The sequence below is a fragment of the Pipistrellus hanaki genome (genome assembly GCF_964339955.1).
Source record: "Pipistrellus hanaki genome assembly, chromosome: 5".
Classification (NCBI taxonomy): domain Eukaryota; kingdom Metazoa; phylum Chordata; class Mammalia; order Chiroptera; family Vespertilionidae; genus Pipistrellus; species Pipistrellus hanaki.
The window spans coordinates 71,146,291-71,162,390 of NC_140507.1; the positions used below are offsets into that span (position 1 = coordinate 71,146,291).

The following is a 16,100-nucleotide window of genomic DNA, read 5'->3' on the forward strand; positions in this document are numbered from 1 at the left end:
TCACATGGGTAGGATGGGGTGGGCACAACTGCCCCTCTGAACTCAGGGCCACATTGGCTTCACACCTGTGTCCCCACAGTTGTCAGTGCAGTGGAACACAGCTGTGCAGAGCTTCCTCCTTTAATGAGAGTTGTGTTTTATCAGTCAGTAGGCTATGTGCGAGGGCAGCCACCAGGAGGCAGGACCTGGACCCTGTGCTCAGGGCCCCAGATCATCTGGGTTAAAGGGTTCCTTCCCCCAGTCTGGTGTTGCCCCTGCCCCAAATGGGTAGCAGCAGGGTTGTGGTTAGAACCTAGGAGGAATCCCTGCTCCCATGATAGATGTACCCCAGTGGAGGGACCTGGGGGTCATGGGGCTAACCAGGGCCCAGTCGTGTCTTTCAGACAGGGCACCAACACAAGGTGAGCACCCCCTCCCCAAAGCCCTGGCCTGATGGGATCTGTCTGCAACTTTGAGGATCTGTCTGCAACCCTGCCACATGCCCTAGATGGGAGGAGGCCCAGGCCCCTAGCAAAACACCTTCGTACCAGTTAGGTTAGGTGGGGATGGGAAAGGAAGTACTGAGGCACCTGTTTCTCTCTGCAGCCTGGTATCACCAAGCTTCATGGGCCTAGAACCCCCACATCTCATTAGCCTGACACTGGAAAATGCTTGAGTGCTCGACACAGCACAGATGGCCTGTGGGCCCACTGGACCCACCCCAGCTGCAATGTGGGGCCAGGGCTCAGCTGGGCTGTCCCAGCCCCATCAGAGTCCAGGCAGGGCTAGGGCTGGGAGGAGGGGGAAGGGGATGGATTGTATACAGCAGATGCTAGGTGGGATCAGAACTATATGATGGATTAAATGTCTCTGACACTTCTCATCATGGAGCAGTCCCTGTAGGGGCAGGGAGAAACCGTGTGAGGCTTGGGCTGGGTCCCTGGGCAAGACACATCTCGTCATGGTCACAGGGTCCAAAGGTCAGGTCCCCACACCAATTTGATTGTGATTTGCCAGAGTGTACGTGGGCAGGCTCACCTGGAAAGGAGCCTGGGAGCGAGATGGTTCTGATGATTCAAGTGAGACTGCAGTCTAGTAAAACAGGGTTGGCTTCAGTGTATCATGGGGCTCAGGTCATCAGGTCATGTGGGACTGAACTTGTCCAAGGAACCCTACAGACTGCTTCTGTAAACACTCCACATGGACTGATCCAGGCCTACAGCTGTTGCAGACGGGAGGGAGGCTCTGAAATGCTGCCCTGAGGCACCTTTCCTGTCTGTCCTGAGCAGGCACTCCTTTTTGGCCTGGGTGCTGCTTCCCTGACTTCCTCCTCCAGCTCCCTCTCGTTCTTGTGTCTGGAAGGGGAAAGTGGGGGCTAAGTCACCAGACTCTTGAGGACCCCACACACCCTGCACGGCTTCCTACTGAATGTGACAGAATGATAGCCACATTTTCACCTGTGTAGGGTTTAAACAAAACCGCATGAGAAAGGCTCAGGTGGTATTAGGATAGTCCAGTGGTGTGTTGTGTTGGACCCTATTACTTCCGGTCCAGGGACCTGGATGGCACACGGGCATCATGTCAACTCCTAAGAGGATGAGGGTGTCCCACAGCCCCTTCTGACTCAGACACTCAGGGATGTTCACAGACCCCCGCAACTCCCCTGCCACCAGGGTGACCTCCACCAACAGGTAAATGCCTATTTTGCAAGTTTATTGGATCATCTTGACACAAAATCATGACAGCAGCGTGATATGTCTCCTTTACATGGGAATGTTGATAGCAAATTCTTATATAACACATCATACAATTTCGAGATTCTAGAATCACTGCACAGGATTCTGCAATAGATTACATGCTAAAGTGACAGTTTTCATCAAAAGGATAGTTAAAACATCATCGAGGATCACCATCTCTGAGGAAAGTCTCACCGGGGTGGGCCAGAGTGCCCTTGCCCTGCCCATGAGTCGCATTAAGGGACCTGACCTCCCCAGGACGCATGTGCTTCGCCATCAGGACATGGAACCCAGGCCTGGGCCTTCCCAGCAGCTGTGGATATGATGGGAGGACAAACCCCAAGACCTATTTTACTGGAAAGGAAACAAAACAATGTCCGTTCCCTGCTCTTGATAAGGGTCCTGAATAAATCCCTTCCCAGATTGCAGCTCTCGCCTATGCCTTGCAATCCATTGCCATTCTCTACCCGGCACACAAACACAGCAGTGGGACACAAAGCAATGGACAACGGCTTGCATGACCATTTGCCCACTATGTTTCCTGGCGAGAGAGAACTGACTGGCTGTGAGGTGTAGGGGGAATGTCACTGTGGTGAGCAGCCAGCCCATTTCTCGCCTCCCAGGTGGGGACTTGGAGACTAGTAGGATTGGATGACTTCACAGAAGCAGGACGTGCCTCCCTGACCTGTCCGCTGAACACCCATCACCCGGCCCCCCAGTCCTGGCTTGGACAGTGGTCACACTCATTCCTTGAACAGCTCTTGCGGCCACGTGCAGTTGACCCCGGCTACAGGAGTCACTGATGGTTTGAGGACTGGAACAGGGTTTCTCCCCAAAGAGAGGGGGGAGAGTCAAAGTAAAAAAGATGACAGGAGAAATCAGTGAACGTAGACCTCAATGTCTAACCGTGACGACAGTGGACGTAACGCCGGGCTGGTAAGTACATGCGACAAAGGAGAAACTAGCATTTGGAACCTGTCTCTCCTTCACACCCTCGCTGTGGTGGCCTCAGTGACAACAGTCAGCACGTGGCCAATGTAGCCTTCATCTCCTCCAGCAGGTTGCTGAGCAGTGTGGCATCGCTGCACTTCCCATCCACCGATACGGACTTCTCACCCTGAAAAAGGGAAAACGCAGTCCAGTATGTAGAAAACTGCACGAAAATCCTGCCTCACAAATAGATGTAGTGAACTTTTGATTTTTCCAATTGCTGTCCCTATGTGGGGTGCTTTCAAAATCAATAAAAAAAAAAAATTTTTTTAATTGCTAAAACAAAGTTCTTCAGACAGAAGGGACTGAGCCAGAAGAAGACATGAACATTAGGAATGAGAACAACAGATAAATGGTCAACACATGGGAAAGCATATCAAACACTCTGCTCCCGAGTTCTCTTAATCTATCAAGGATCGAAAGCAAAGTATAATGTGATGTAATGGCATCTTTGATGTCTGCAAGTGCAATATGACTGTTCACAGAGGGAGGATCAAGGGACGGATAGGGTGGTGACATACCCATATTCCACCTGAAGTTTTTATATTGATCTTCGAAAAGACCAATGAAATTGAGTGTTAAGACAAATTTAGGTCAAAGCTGCAAGTATACAGTCCTCAAGTGTCACAGAAAAGCAATTCACCAATGACTGATCTCTCCAGAAGTGTGCAGTATTAATGTATAGTGATGAGAAACTTATTTCATTGTATTTTCATTAAAAGCTTGACTGAAAATTTAAATATGTAAATATAATTGATAAACTCTAGGCTAACCAAGAAAATGAGAACACAGACAATAGTGTGGTGAAGGCTTGGGAGGGGTGAGTGTGGGGAGGAGGGGGTCAATGGGGAAAAAACAAAAACCCAAAGAAGACATCTGTAATAATTTCAACAATAAAGAAAAATTAAAAAAAAAAAAAAAAAACAAGAAAAATGAGAGAAGACACAAACTGCTAACATCAGAATTGAAGGAAAGTAATTACTATTGACCACTCGGGCATTATAAGAACAAGAGGACCACAAATGACTGCCCATATCAATTAATTCGGGGAAACAAACTAATTCTTTGAAAACCACAAACTACCAACACTCACCTGAGGGGAAACAGAGACAGTAAGGATCGATCCTATGACTATTAAGTAAAAGGAATGTGTAGATAAAAACCTCCCAAGAAAGAAACCTCCAAGCCTGGATGGTTTCCCTGGTGGATTCTGCAAAACGTGTAAGGAAGAAATACAGGAATTACATACAACCTCTTCCAGAAAGTGCAGAAGGGGAGAAGAGCTCCCCACCTCATGTGATGAGGCCATGGGTGCCCTGAGGCCCAAACCCAGCAGAAAACGCAAGGCCAACTGTCCTCATGAACACGGCTCCATGGGCCTCAGCAGAGCAGTCACAGACTGAATTCGGCCATGGGCTACATAGGACAGTCTGAGGGACTAGGGGGAGGAGACCTGGTGTGAGGGGCATGGTGGCATGGAGTGAGAAGGCTGCCTCCATGTAGGCTCACCTTTTTCACGAGGAGGCAGACGTGGTGACCCTGGATGGATCGGCTGTACAGGGAGGCGCAGGAGTCCACTCGCTCCACAACTGCAACAGAGCAAGTGGGTGAGGCCAATGCGGCCCTGAGGAGAGCAGAGTGGGAACCACGTTTTAGCAAACTCCAGCCTACCGGTCCCATCAAATAAATCCCTTACCAGAAAAATGGTGAAGAAAGCAGATCTTTGTCAAAAGGTTCTGGAAGGACATATTAATGCCATCAACCTTGATTGAGCTCATGCTCAGGTCCCCAGACTCCAGCAACTTGGCAAAGGCGTCGCTGCGGAAAAGACAAGGACAGGGAGGCTGATAATAGGAGGCTCCCCAGCATGGAGGAGGTGGGACCCCTCCTGTGTGCCAATGACTTGGGCTAATCTGTGCCTTCCCCGCCCACGTTGAAGCCCCGAACTCCAGGAACTCAGAATGTGACTATATTGGGAGATGGGAGCTACTAAGGGGCCATCATCCAACATAACTGGGTCCTTATAAAAGCAGATCAGGAAAGAGGAATGACCATCTGAGGACACAAAAAAGATGGCATCTACATGCCAAAGACAGAGGTCTCAGAAGAAATCAACCCGCCAACACTTTGATCTAGGATTCCAGCTACTAACGCTGTGAGAAAGAACCAATGTTGGCTGTTTGAGCTGCTTAGCCTATGCTGTTTGTTATGTGGCCTGAGCTGCTGACATGGCAGAGGAGCCGGACTTTCTGCACTGCCTACAAGCTTGTCACCCAACCCTACTGCCTTTTAACACTTAGGTCAGAGGACTTTGTGAGGTAACTGCACAGAGAGAGCCTCACAACAGTAAGGTGGGGTGGGACCCACTCTGACTGCCCCATGGGACTCGGATGAAGGTGGGAAGGAAGGCAGGCGGGCTCATGCACCTGTAGCACGGAGTCGTGATCAAGTATGAGGTGCAGCTGAAGTGCAACTTGAAGTCCAGCTTCTCGTGGGTAGAGCCCTCGTCGTTCTGTGGGAGCAGGGTGCAGGGTGAGTAGGGAGGAGGGGCTGGATGAGTGGGGTGCGGGGACTATGCCTGAGAGCTCCGGAGCAGGGCGAGTGGGGAGGGGGGACAGGCCTTGAGCTTGGAAGCAGGATTACTAAGGAAAGGGGCAGGGTCTTTGAACTCAAACGCATCCAGGTAATCTGGGAGTGGCTCCCAAGAGGGCCTCACTTGCTCTCTGGATACCCAGCCCTGGGTTCTGGGTATGCTTGGAGTGGTGTGGGGTTAATGTAGGCCATTCCACTACCTCAGGCCCTGCATACCTTAGCAATAAATGACAGGGTTCCCTTGAGTTTCTGGGCCATGATGATACTCTGAATGGTGAACACAAACTGAGCTTCGTTGGAGATGCCTGGTGAGGGAGGAAGGGAGAGAGAGGCAGGCTGGCCTGAGAAGCTGCACGAAGCCAGCCCCCCGGAAGCAGGTGAGTGGGCATCCCTAGGACCGAAGGAAGGAGGTGTGATAAGAACGAGCTCAAGCCTGAGAGAATGCCTGGCCTCCACTGAGCCCTGGACGTCAGCCACTGCTCACCTGGAGGCAGCTGGAAAGGCACGGGGACGCCGTCATGGACAGAGGAGCCCTCTGGCCGGGCCAGTTTGGTGTTGAGTGAGTCCAGCACGTTGAGCTCCATGCTCTTCAGGAAGCTGCTGCTCAGGTTTTCCAGTACAATGAACACGGTGACCTGGCTGTCCTTCTGGAGGCTGCCCTGAATGTCGTATGTCTGCAAAGCAAGGCTGGGCTGAGTGGTTGTGGTGGGAGCCCATGGGACCCATTCTGGAGCAGCATAGAGGCCCAAGGGAACACAACACCCATTCCATAGGCTCAGAAGAGTGGGGAGGAATGCTTTCTAGTCCTCACTGAAAGCCTCATCTCCGTTCTGTCTGCAGTACTTAGCTATTCCTGTCCTTTCTTCAAGAACAGCTTGCCATCCCATCGGCCCCTGACCTCACACACGCTGAGCAGGCCTTGCTATCATACATGTGACGTGGGGTTCTTTCCATGGAGAGGCTGCCAATGGGGACCCACAGTTGGAGCCACTCATGCCTCTCATGGTGCAGCCACCTCCCCCACCCATACAAAGGGACCCCAAGCTACCCACCAGCGCCTCTGAAATGCCTGCATCACTCACCATTTTAACGTAGGAATTCTCAGCCAGGAGAGAGTAGCTGGACATGGGCTGGGAACAAAGGAAAACGATTCAGCTTTGGTTCACCAGAGCCTTAGAGCGCCCTCACAAAACAAAGTCGGTGGAAGCTGCCAAGTGCTCTGGGTTGAAATACTGGGCCTGTGAGAATTGGGGGCAAGAAGTCCCCCCCCAACACAAGTTTATGCCCAGGGGATTCCGATACCAGCATGGTGAGAGATGAACCACCCCCGCCATCCATGTCCACAGTCAGACCCTAGGGACCACCAGCCCACCGCCTAAGGCCTGACAGCCTGCCACAGCTGGCTCCTAAGAGGAAGTAAAGTGCCCTCACCGGAAGAGGCTCATGGAGTGCGCCGTTCTCCAGGGGTTCTGCCACCTCCTCGTCTGCAGGAGGCTTCTTCTTGGACTTCTTCTTGTCTTTGGGTCTGTCCTCCTTTTCCTTCTTATGCTTCTTCTTCTTATGCTTGGATGGTTTCTGAAGCCAGAGCATAGGTCAGGGTCAATCCCAAACTTTTATGGCGATGATGCCCTCCCCTCATGTACCCTGGCTGAAGACACAGAGATCAAATGCACCCAGATAAGGGTCAGATGTCAGGGTGGATGGGCCAAAAACTCCCCAGGGTCCATGGGGAATGGAAGCTCAGTACAGCTGAGAGAAGGACTTGGGAACTCACTGCCAGACAGTTGCTGCTGATTTGGAGCAAAGACATACCGGGGGAAAGAGCAAGAATTCATTCGATGGCCCAACAAATAGGAAACTCATCAGAACACACTCAAGAATTGAAAACCTATGTCCACACAGAATCCTGCCCACATGTGTTCACAGCAGCAGGATTCACAACAGCCAAGAAGTGAAAACAATCCAAAAGCACCTCAGTAGACGAAAGGATAAGCACAAATCGTTCATTCGCACTGGAACATTATTCAGCCATGAAAAGGCGTGAAGCACTGACACCATGTGGATGGAATTTGAAAGCAATGCTTAGTGAGAGGAACCAGACACAAGGGTCACAGTGTGTGATCCCATTTATGTCCAAAACAGGCAAAAGCAGAGACAGGAAATAGATGGGTGGTTGTCAGGCTGGGCGGGGGTCAGCCTTCCCGGGTGGTGACTACTGATGGAAACAGGTTCTTTTTTTGGGAAGAGAGGATGATGAAATGTTCTGGAATTAGGCAGATGGTTGCACAACACATTGTTAGAATATACCACCAACCAGTAGTGAACTGTTCACTTTAATGGGCGAGCTTTGTGGTATGAGTTACAACTCAATAAAGCTATGAAAATCAGAATTCCATAAACACAGTGACAGGAGACCACCATCAGGTCCATGGCCCCCACTGGAAGGATTTGGGCAATAGGTAACCATCCTCCACCCCTGAACCTGGTCTCTCCCCCACCAGCCCTGAATGTAGGTGCTTGGCCCACCCCCATGAGAACGACCAGATAGGAATCCTCACCTTCTCAGAGTCTCGCTCTTCCTCCTCCTCTTCTTCATCTTGCTCCTGTCTCTTAGGTTCCTCACGCTCTTCCTCAGGAGCAGTGACGACTGTGCTCACTGTTGGCCCTTCCTGCAGGGAACATGGTGGTGGAGGCTCAGGGGTGGGTGGGGGGTGGAGGAGGAGAGGGTAGCCAGAACCCCAAACAAGGTATCCTCTACCCCTGTGCCCTGGCCTACCCTCATACTGGGACACACCCCGGGCCCCCTCTGACCAGGCGGCCTCCTCTTGCATGCCAGATGTTTTGTCAGCATGCAGGTGTGTGGCCATCAAGTGCATGCGGCTGACAGATGGGAGAGGAAGCCTGGTCCGAGACCAACTGACACTGACTGGGTCACTGCATAAGACCACAGAGCACCATCTACTTTCATAAAGAGAGTGCTCAAGGCTGCTGCCAGATTCGGGGGGCACTGTGGATGGGGCTGGGGCAGTGGCAGGCTCTGTGTTGAGGGTCAGTCGCCTAACCACTGCCACATTGCTACAGCCACTGCCTCGGTAAGGCATGAGGCATGAAAGCTGCCCGAATCTGGCTGGCCTGTGTGAGAGTCCATCACTGGAGCCTGGACAGCAGGAAGGTTCGGATGGGTGATGGAGGGGAAGGGCTTATGTGGGCAGCACGCAGAGAGGGTTGTCCCTGCACTCCAGAGAGGCAGCTCTGCCAAGACCATGAAAGGCACCAATCCAGCTGAGGACCTTGGGGGTTAGCACAGTGCACCTGTCAGGGTCTTACCATGGATGCGGCTGGGGCAGCAGCAGGTGGTGGTGGTGTGGTGGACAGCCAGAAATCCAAGTCCTCGCCCTGAAACCACAAAGATGGGCTGTGGCCAGAGCAGCGGGACGGGCCCCAGAAACCCAGGTGGACCCTGCAAGGTAGCCCGCTCCAGGCACAGGGCCGTGTGGATAAAATAAATGCAAACACAAAAAATATCTGGATGTCCCGCTTAGGGAGGCTGACATTGGTTCATCCTCTCCTGATCACAACCGGCTGCGACAAGTCTCAGTGCCACCAAGGCTGGGTGCCCGCCTGTCTCCCTTACGGCTGCCGCCTGCGCCGGAGGGAGGGAGGGAGGACGACGAGATCCACGGCAGGCAGCACTCACCTTCCGCTCCTTCTCTTTCCTTCTTTCCCGGTCTTTCTCTTTGTGCTTCTTCTCTTTCTTCTTGGGTTTCTTGCTTTTCTTTTCTATGACAGGTATATCCTCTTTCTCAGGGGACTTGGAGGTCTCGGCATTTCTGTGTTTCTGGACGGGCAGTTTCTCGCTGTCAGCTAAGGGCCTGGGGGTAGGGTAGGGGCAGGTCACAGGAAAAGCTGGGCTTGTCTTCCTGCACTTGATCCCTGCCACCAGGCATGCGTGTGGCCTGGGACAAGGTCTGGAGGAGGATGAACCCTTTGCCACCCCTTCTCAGCTGTGCCCTGGAGTTGAGGGGGTCCCCCACACGTTGTATACAAATGTAAAGGGTGGAGGGGGATGGCAAGGACAGAGAAACATCAGGAAAGCCTACGTCTGAGTCAAGCCTTGCAGGGCCACTACCCAGGCCCAGGCCCACACTCACTTATCCAAGTCAATGTCCAGGGCTCTGTAGGGATCATTAGGATCTTTGTCGTCCTCGTCACTGGGCAGAGCATTCTAAGGGAAGAAGGAGATTTGGTGTTGTCACCCAGCCCATTGCACCCTGAGCTCAGGAGGCCCCTCCACCACCTTTCTTGGACACAAATGCCCAGGTCCACAGACATGAGAGTATCTGATCGGCCCAAAAGGTTGGAATGGGCCAGTACCTCCAGGCTACAGGAAACAGTGGGAGTGCAGGGTTGGGGAGGGAGAAGAGACGAACACACACACACACACACACACACACACACACACATCCACTCACAGCACAACACCCCCTGGCCTTTAGGCTTGGGCATAGAACAGCACTGGCTTCAGCCTTCCTGGGGCACAGAGACAGTGGCAATGAGGAAGCACACTTGCGTGTAGCTCTCTGACCAGCCGGGTCACGCGGAGGCGGAAAGGAGCCTGTGTCGGGCTAAAGGCTGACCTCGGGCATCTCCTCGGTGACGATGTCCACCTGCTGGGCCGGGGCAATGTCCTCGTCACTCTCCGTGTGCAGCGAGCTATGGCGTCGCGTCTTGCCCTTCTTCTCCTTCCTCTTCTTCTTCCGCCTGTCCTTCTCAAGCCGCTGCCGGTGCCGCCTCTCCTCCTCCAGCTTCACGTACTGCTCTGATGTGGGCAGCCCTGTAGGCATGAACGTGGGCCTCAACCCCATCCAACTCCAGCCTCAAAGCCATATGTGAGCAGCCTGGGCTCAGGAGAAGCACCCCGCACCCTGCCTGCACTACAGGGTGATGGGACATGCAGGCAATGCCCCTGGAGCCACTAGACTCGGGTCTCCTGCCACCCTTGCCATCAGGGAGCTCCCTGTCCCTATGCCACCTGCATTCCCTAAACTAGGCAGACACTTGCCTGGCACCTTCAGGGGCACTGAGAGGTCGATCTGCACTACAGGTATGTGCTCCACGCCCGGTGCATCCTGGTAACGCTGTAGAGGCAAACAGCAAAACGTTATTGGGCAGGATGAACGAGGAGTTCACTGCCTAGTAGGGGGTGTTAGTGACAATGACATGGGGGAAGGAAGGGTTCCTCCTGGAAGATTGTCATCAGCATGAACAAGTATAGATTGAGACACAAAACTTCCATTAACTTTCTCCCTCTCAATCGCTTTTTTCCAAGTGAGGCAGACAACACAGGTACCCTCTCCCACAGCAGGTGGGGAAGGGTCTGTGAGTCCCTTAGGAGGCCAAGCAGAGATCCAGCAAGCCCAAGAAAGGAAGCACCTGAGCCCACTAACCAGAGCCACGTCTCGGGCGCAGAGTCCAAAGTACCCTGCATTGGGAGTCCACTGGGTGAAGGGTATCAATGAAAGCAGCCGGTACCACCACGGACCAATATGTAGAATGTTCTTGCCAATCAGAACATCCCATGTGCAGCCCCCACATGCTTAGAGGTGCCACCTTTGCAGCCTTTCTGCCTATTGCTCAGAGTAGCCTGAACCTGAGACTATGTATGGGACTGCCTGTTTCCTAGGTCCCAGGGTCTGGAAACCTCCTCAGTCTTGCTCCGTGGATCTATGAAGACAGCCGATCACTGGCCTGCAGATGGTGGCCCCTGGTCTCCCCAAGGATGGACAGGGCCCGCGCAGGGTCAAGTGTGTGTCCCTGGAGGATGTTTCAGGCAGGCCTCACCTTTTGGGGGGACGGGGAACTTTTGATATAGAAGGGGTTGTTGGCCTGCTCCTGTTTCCGGGCTTCTCGACGCTGTGGGGACAAGATTCAAGGTCAGTGAACATGTGGAGCATAAGGGACAGTGAGTGGGCTGTAGAAACGGGCATAGTTTCTACAAAACTATGCCTGGTTCACAAAAGGCCCAGGATGGACGCTTCACCCCTTGCTCTGGTCCCATGTCTGGTCCCATGCTGGACATGGAGGAGGAAGCATAAGCCCTTGTTCCTTTCCAGCTGTGGGCCACCTCCATGCTGCAGTTCCTGGGTAACAGGGGGCCAGGGTTCACCAGTACTTTCTCTATGGGCCTTTGACTGACAAGGATACTGGGGTCAGCAGCGGGAAGTAGCAGGTGTGGGGATAGGCAGCAGGTGGCAATAACCCCAAGCAGGGGAACTACCATCTCCAAGTACAAGGACAGGATCTCAAGTGGGGAGACCCCCTCAACTCCAGGGCACAGCTGAGATGGGAGCCAGGTCACACTGCCCCAAGGCTTAGCCTGGGAGGCCCAGGACAGTTCATGAGAGGGGGACTGTTGGGGTTCCTGAGGTGAGGGGTAGTGTCCATAATTTCGGAGAGAGGAGCCAGGTATGGTGGAACAGGGAAACGCAGCATCTCTGTACTTTGGGCTACTGTTATAAAGTCCTGTACCCGGGAGGCTTTGGAGCTGACAGAAGTGTGCTGAGTGCACCTATAGGGCCCTGGGCGCCAGGTCAGGCCCCCGTGGGTCTCTCTAGGGTCAAAGGAAGTTTCTCCTCACTTCAACAAAACTCAACTCTGGCATCAAGGGTTGACTCAGTCCTCTGTGGAGGACAGTGGGACACAGCCTAGATCCAGCAGGACCATGCACGGCTGCACGAGCTAGGGGTTCAGAGCTTGCTCTGAGCGGGCCAATTGCCCCAAAGTCATGACACTCACCCGGGCCAGCTCCTCCTCATCAGCCTTGGGTGGCTGCTGCTTGGCATGCCGTTGCTCCTCATCATGGAAGATAGCCTTGGGCATCTCATCCTCAGACTCGCTATCTGAGAGCGGCTCGTTGATCCAGGCATCCAGGTCCAGGCTGCAAGGCACAGCGAGGTCACATAGGAGCTCCAGCCTGGGAGCCTGACGCTGGAGTACTTATGATAGGGGCCACAAAGAATGAGGCAGAGTCCAAGGGACCCTGGAGCCTGTGCTACACTTCACGGCTCCCCCATTCTGGGCCTCACACCACCCCTGAGGTTTGTGGGAAAGAATTGCCAGCAGACCCACTTCCTGGGAGTGGCACCAAGGATGGAGACAGCAGAGCCCCACAAGAACTGTGAACTCTAGTATGATCTACGTGATGGGGATCCAGCCTATGGGAGCCTCAGGTACAGGAGGCCCTTTTCTTTTACTTAAGACTCAGGCAGTGCTGCTTCCACCGCCCCTCTTGGGGCCACAAACCCTGCCCCCAACTCAATTTCCTTTTATGAGCCACATGGCTCACCCTTCAGGGACCGGAACCTTCTTCTGGGCCTTGGGAGCCACTGGGTTCAGCTCGCCGGCAAAGAGGGCGCTCACTTCTTCTGCCACTGGCACATCCTTGGCCTGAAGCTTCTGGATGTGCTTGACCAGCTGCAAGATGCAGGATGCCTGTGGGGCCAAGGAGGAGCTATGGATGAGTCAAGGAGCATAGGGCTCTGAAAGCCATCTGACAATCACAGGGCATCACTTAGACCATGCAGGAACCCAGCCCATGGAGAGGACACTCAGCTGCTTTGTCTGGAGCTCTGCTGAGGACACCTGTAAGGTCCCACAAGAAGTCTTTGGCTGTGGAGCAAATAGTCCTGGCTCCCAGCTCCTTCACCAGAGGTAAGTGTGGAACAAAACCAGGCCCACAAGCAAGATGTGTAGAAGGGGCCATGCCCTTATCCCCAGTAGGGGGTGTGCAAGAGGCAGCTGATCGATGATGACTCTCTCATCGATGTTTCTAACTCTATATCTCTCTCCCTTCCTCTCTGTATAAAATCAATAACATATATTAATAAAAAAAAAAAAGAAGAAGAAGGGGCCATGCCCAGACCACCAGCAGGACTGTGGAGCTCTAACTTAGGGTTCAAGAATGCAACCCACTGACCCCGAGTCTGCCAACACCCTTAAATCAGGGTCCGCACATTCCCCACAACTCTCAATGGGCTCCACCTGTGCCCCCTCAGGGGTGCTGCCTGCTAGCACGTACCCGCTCTTGGACCTCCAGGTCTGCACTCTGCACAAACTGGGGTAGCCGCTCCACCATGAGCTGAGTGAGCTCCTGGGCCGCCTCAGCATCTGAGTCCTGCTCTTTCTGCTGCAGGATGGACGCGTACAGCTTCACCACATTCTGCACATACACGGCCTGGATGTGGCCTGGCAAAGTGGTGACCTTGGGCTGCAGCATGGCCTCCAGGGTCTGGTGGGGCTCCTGCAGGTGCCTGATGGCAGGGAGAGGTGAACAGAGAAGGGGGGTCATGCGCTCTGCTAAAGGGGGGGCTACTCCCAACCCCACCCAGCATCAGGGGTTGAGGGAGGAGATTTAAGGGAAGAAATTAGGGCAACAATGTGATAATCACAGAGTAGCTAAAAAGAGTTAAGAGAAAAAAGGACACCATTCACCAGCAAGAATGTGGTGATGGACAACCTGAAACCAACAAGGACAGGAAAAACCCATGCACGTGAGGATGGGCACAAAGCTTACAGAGGCTTTTCCCTAATGAGAAAGCAGCAGGGATGCTGCCAGTGCAGAGGTGGAGCGCTCTATGATGGGGAAACCCGGTTTGCAGACTAGGCTCTGGTGTGGCAGATGCCAGGGAGAGGACGAGTCTGCCGAACACGTTCCCTCATCCTTTCTTCTCGTGAGCACAGGCCCCAGGAGCCCGTTGGCGCCCACTCACTCTGAGAACTCCCCACAGATCCAGGCAGCGGCGTAGAGCACCTCACAGATCCCATTGCGCTGGGTGCTACTGGCCACCAGGTGAGTGCTGTCGAGCAGCACAGACATCTGTGACACGGCGAACTTCCGGATGGCCTTCACTCGGATGGCCACGTCCAGCATCTGGGCAGCGATGAGGTGGCCGTGACGAGTGCCTTCCAGCCGGGTCAGCTCCACCAGGATGCTGATGTACCTGCAGAAGGGAGCCATTGAGACATGCCCACCAGGAGGCTGGTCCCTGTGCCTCCTGGGCTATGGATGCATGGGGACGTGCCATTCAAAGTTTGTGATGTGTTGGTAGTTGGACTGGCTACAGATGTCAATGATCTTCGTAAGCAGCTCATCCCGGTAGGTTGTGCCCTCCGCCTTGTCCACGTGGGTCATCAGCTTCTTGACAATCTCCATCAGGTTCTTCTTAGACACCTGTGGGGGAGAAAGGGGGGCTTGTGAGAGAGGGATTGGGCAAGAGAACACAGAGAATGACAGAACAGACCCCGGAGGGGCACACACCATTCCATACAGGAGGTCAAGGGCCCGTAGCCGGATGGACTCGTCCTTGTCATCCAGACACTGCAAAACGAGGTCTTTGTGGGCCTGCACAGACTTGGGGTGCGTTCTCAGGATCTTGGACATGGCCAACAGCCCCAGGTATTTCACTGAGGAGACAGTAAGACACGGTTAAACCTGAACACACTGCAAAAGGCTTCAGGGCTGACACAGAGAGGCCAGGTCTGCAGATGGCCTGCCACCTGGCCCTGACCTGAGAACATGTTTCACTGCTGGCCCCTTTCACCGCACCCTCCAGAACACCCTTCAGGCCATGTTCAGCCTGAAGCCTATTCTGTAAATGAAGTTGAATTGGTACAATGCCACCCGTTACTTAAATCTTGACTAAAGTCAGCTTTTAAGCTACAAGAGCAGAGACTATATAACTGCAAAAGTGAAGACTTATTGGCTGTCTCTGCTCTAAACAGATCTGACCTCAAAAAGAGCAGTCCACATGCCTGGGCCTTAGAAGCCCTGGCCACCACAGTCAGGCACAAGGCGGTGTCACTGGCTGGAATCTCTCAACAGAACACATTTACAACAGAAGAGTGCACACAAGACCAGCAGGGCTGCTCCATGTCTGTCAGAAAGACATCAAGGAGCTGTGAGCTGCCATAGCTAATTAATGACAGTCTTATGCACCCAGCAGGAATGCACACAGCTCTACAAAGGGGAGCGACTTACAGTTTTGGTCCGAGTCTTCTATTAATATCCTTAACTTCTGAACACAGAGCTGCAAACGGGGAGATGACACTGGTTACATCTCCTGAAGCAACGATGAATGCAGTGAACTCCAGCCTGCCCCACACCCCTATGAACTGGGGACCTCTACACACCACGGCCTCCATACTACGGAGAACCCGGATGAGCTCAGGAGGACTGTTTGTAAGCACCACTGAGGACAGAGAGACAGTAGATATCCAATGTAGATGCATCTTACAGATGGGCAGTGAGAGCACCCACAGAAACATGCAAGGACACTCTGGCAGTTTCCATGGGTGCTCACATGTGTGAAGACACAAGACAGCATAGCAATGCCTTCTGGGACAAGGATGAGATCCGGGGACCTAGTTACAATACACGTTACTTATGTAAAAATAAACTTGAACCCCCAAAACAATGGAGTGACCATCACAACAGTCCCCAGGCCACTCAGGGAGCCCCTGGGGCTCTGTGCTCCAGGGTGAACACAGCATTTACAGGGGTCACAAAGAAGATAGAGATCCAGGATGGGGGAGACCCGAGAACAGGGGACAAGACATAGGCACAGGTTCAGGTTTCTGCAAGGAGAGCCAGGAGCTGCTAAAGAACTCAGAGCTGTACCAGGGCAGTCGAGCAGGTATGGCCACTGGCTTGCTCCCTCCTAGGGTGCAGGGCACCAGTGACCAGGCATGAATGATGGGGACGTACAAGGGTGGGCCAGCATCTGTCAGATCACAGGAGCAGGAGGC

At 53.4% G+C, this 16,100-nt stretch overlaps 1 protein-coding gene across 2 annotated transcripts in view; it reads right to left on the reverse strand.

The window, feature by feature from the left end:
• Positions 1 to 1,675: 1,675 nt before the first annotated feature.
• Positions 1,676 to 16,100, reverse strand: part of AP3D1 (adaptor related protein complex 3 subunit delta 1) — a 40,221-nt gene continuing 25,796 nt past the window's right edge. For both annotated transcript variants that reach the window (XM_084883476.1, XM_084883477.1), the window contains exons 11-32: positions 15,334 to 15,382; positions 14,614 to 14,759; positions 14,378 to 14,526; positions 14,066 to 14,296; positions 13,375 to 13,606; positions 12,643 to 12,788; positions 12,093 to 12,234; positions 11,139 to 11,210; positions 10,360 to 10,435; positions 9,935 to 10,131; positions 9,449 to 9,522; positions 8,995 to 9,169; positions 8,625 to 8,693; positions 7,856 to 7,966; positions 6,729 to 6,872; positions 6,380 to 6,427; positions 5,782 to 5,971; positions 5,514 to 5,602; positions 5,132 to 5,217; positions 4,402 to 4,523; positions 4,215 to 4,294; positions 1,676 to 2,832 (exon numbers count right to left, since the gene is read on the reverse strand). In XM_084883476.1, the coding sequence (XP_084739602.1) occupies positions 2,737 to 2,832; positions 4,215 to 4,294; positions 4,402 to 4,523; positions 5,132 to 5,217; positions 5,514 to 5,602; positions 5,782 to 5,971; positions 6,380 to 6,427; positions 6,729 to 6,872; positions 7,856 to 7,966; positions 8,625 to 8,693; positions 8,995 to 9,169; positions 9,449 to 9,522; positions 9,935 to 10,131; positions 10,360 to 10,435; positions 11,139 to 11,210; positions 12,093 to 12,234; positions 12,643 to 12,788; positions 13,375 to 13,606; positions 14,066 to 14,296; positions 14,378 to 14,526; positions 14,614 to 14,759; positions 15,334 to 15,382 (2,724 nt within the window). In that variant the 3' untranslated portion in view covers positions 1,676 to 2,736. The remainder of the gene's footprint in view (positions 2,833 to 4,214; positions 4,295 to 4,401; positions 4,524 to 5,131; positions 5,218 to 5,513; positions 5,603 to 5,781; positions 5,972 to 6,379; positions 6,428 to 6,728; positions 6,873 to 7,855; positions 7,967 to 8,624; positions 8,694 to 8,994; positions 9,170 to 9,448; positions 9,523 to 9,934; positions 10,132 to 10,359; positions 10,436 to 11,138; positions 11,211 to 12,092; positions 12,235 to 12,642; positions 12,789 to 13,374; positions 13,607 to 14,065; positions 14,297 to 14,377; positions 14,527 to 14,613; positions 14,760 to 15,333; positions 15,383 to 16,100) is intronic.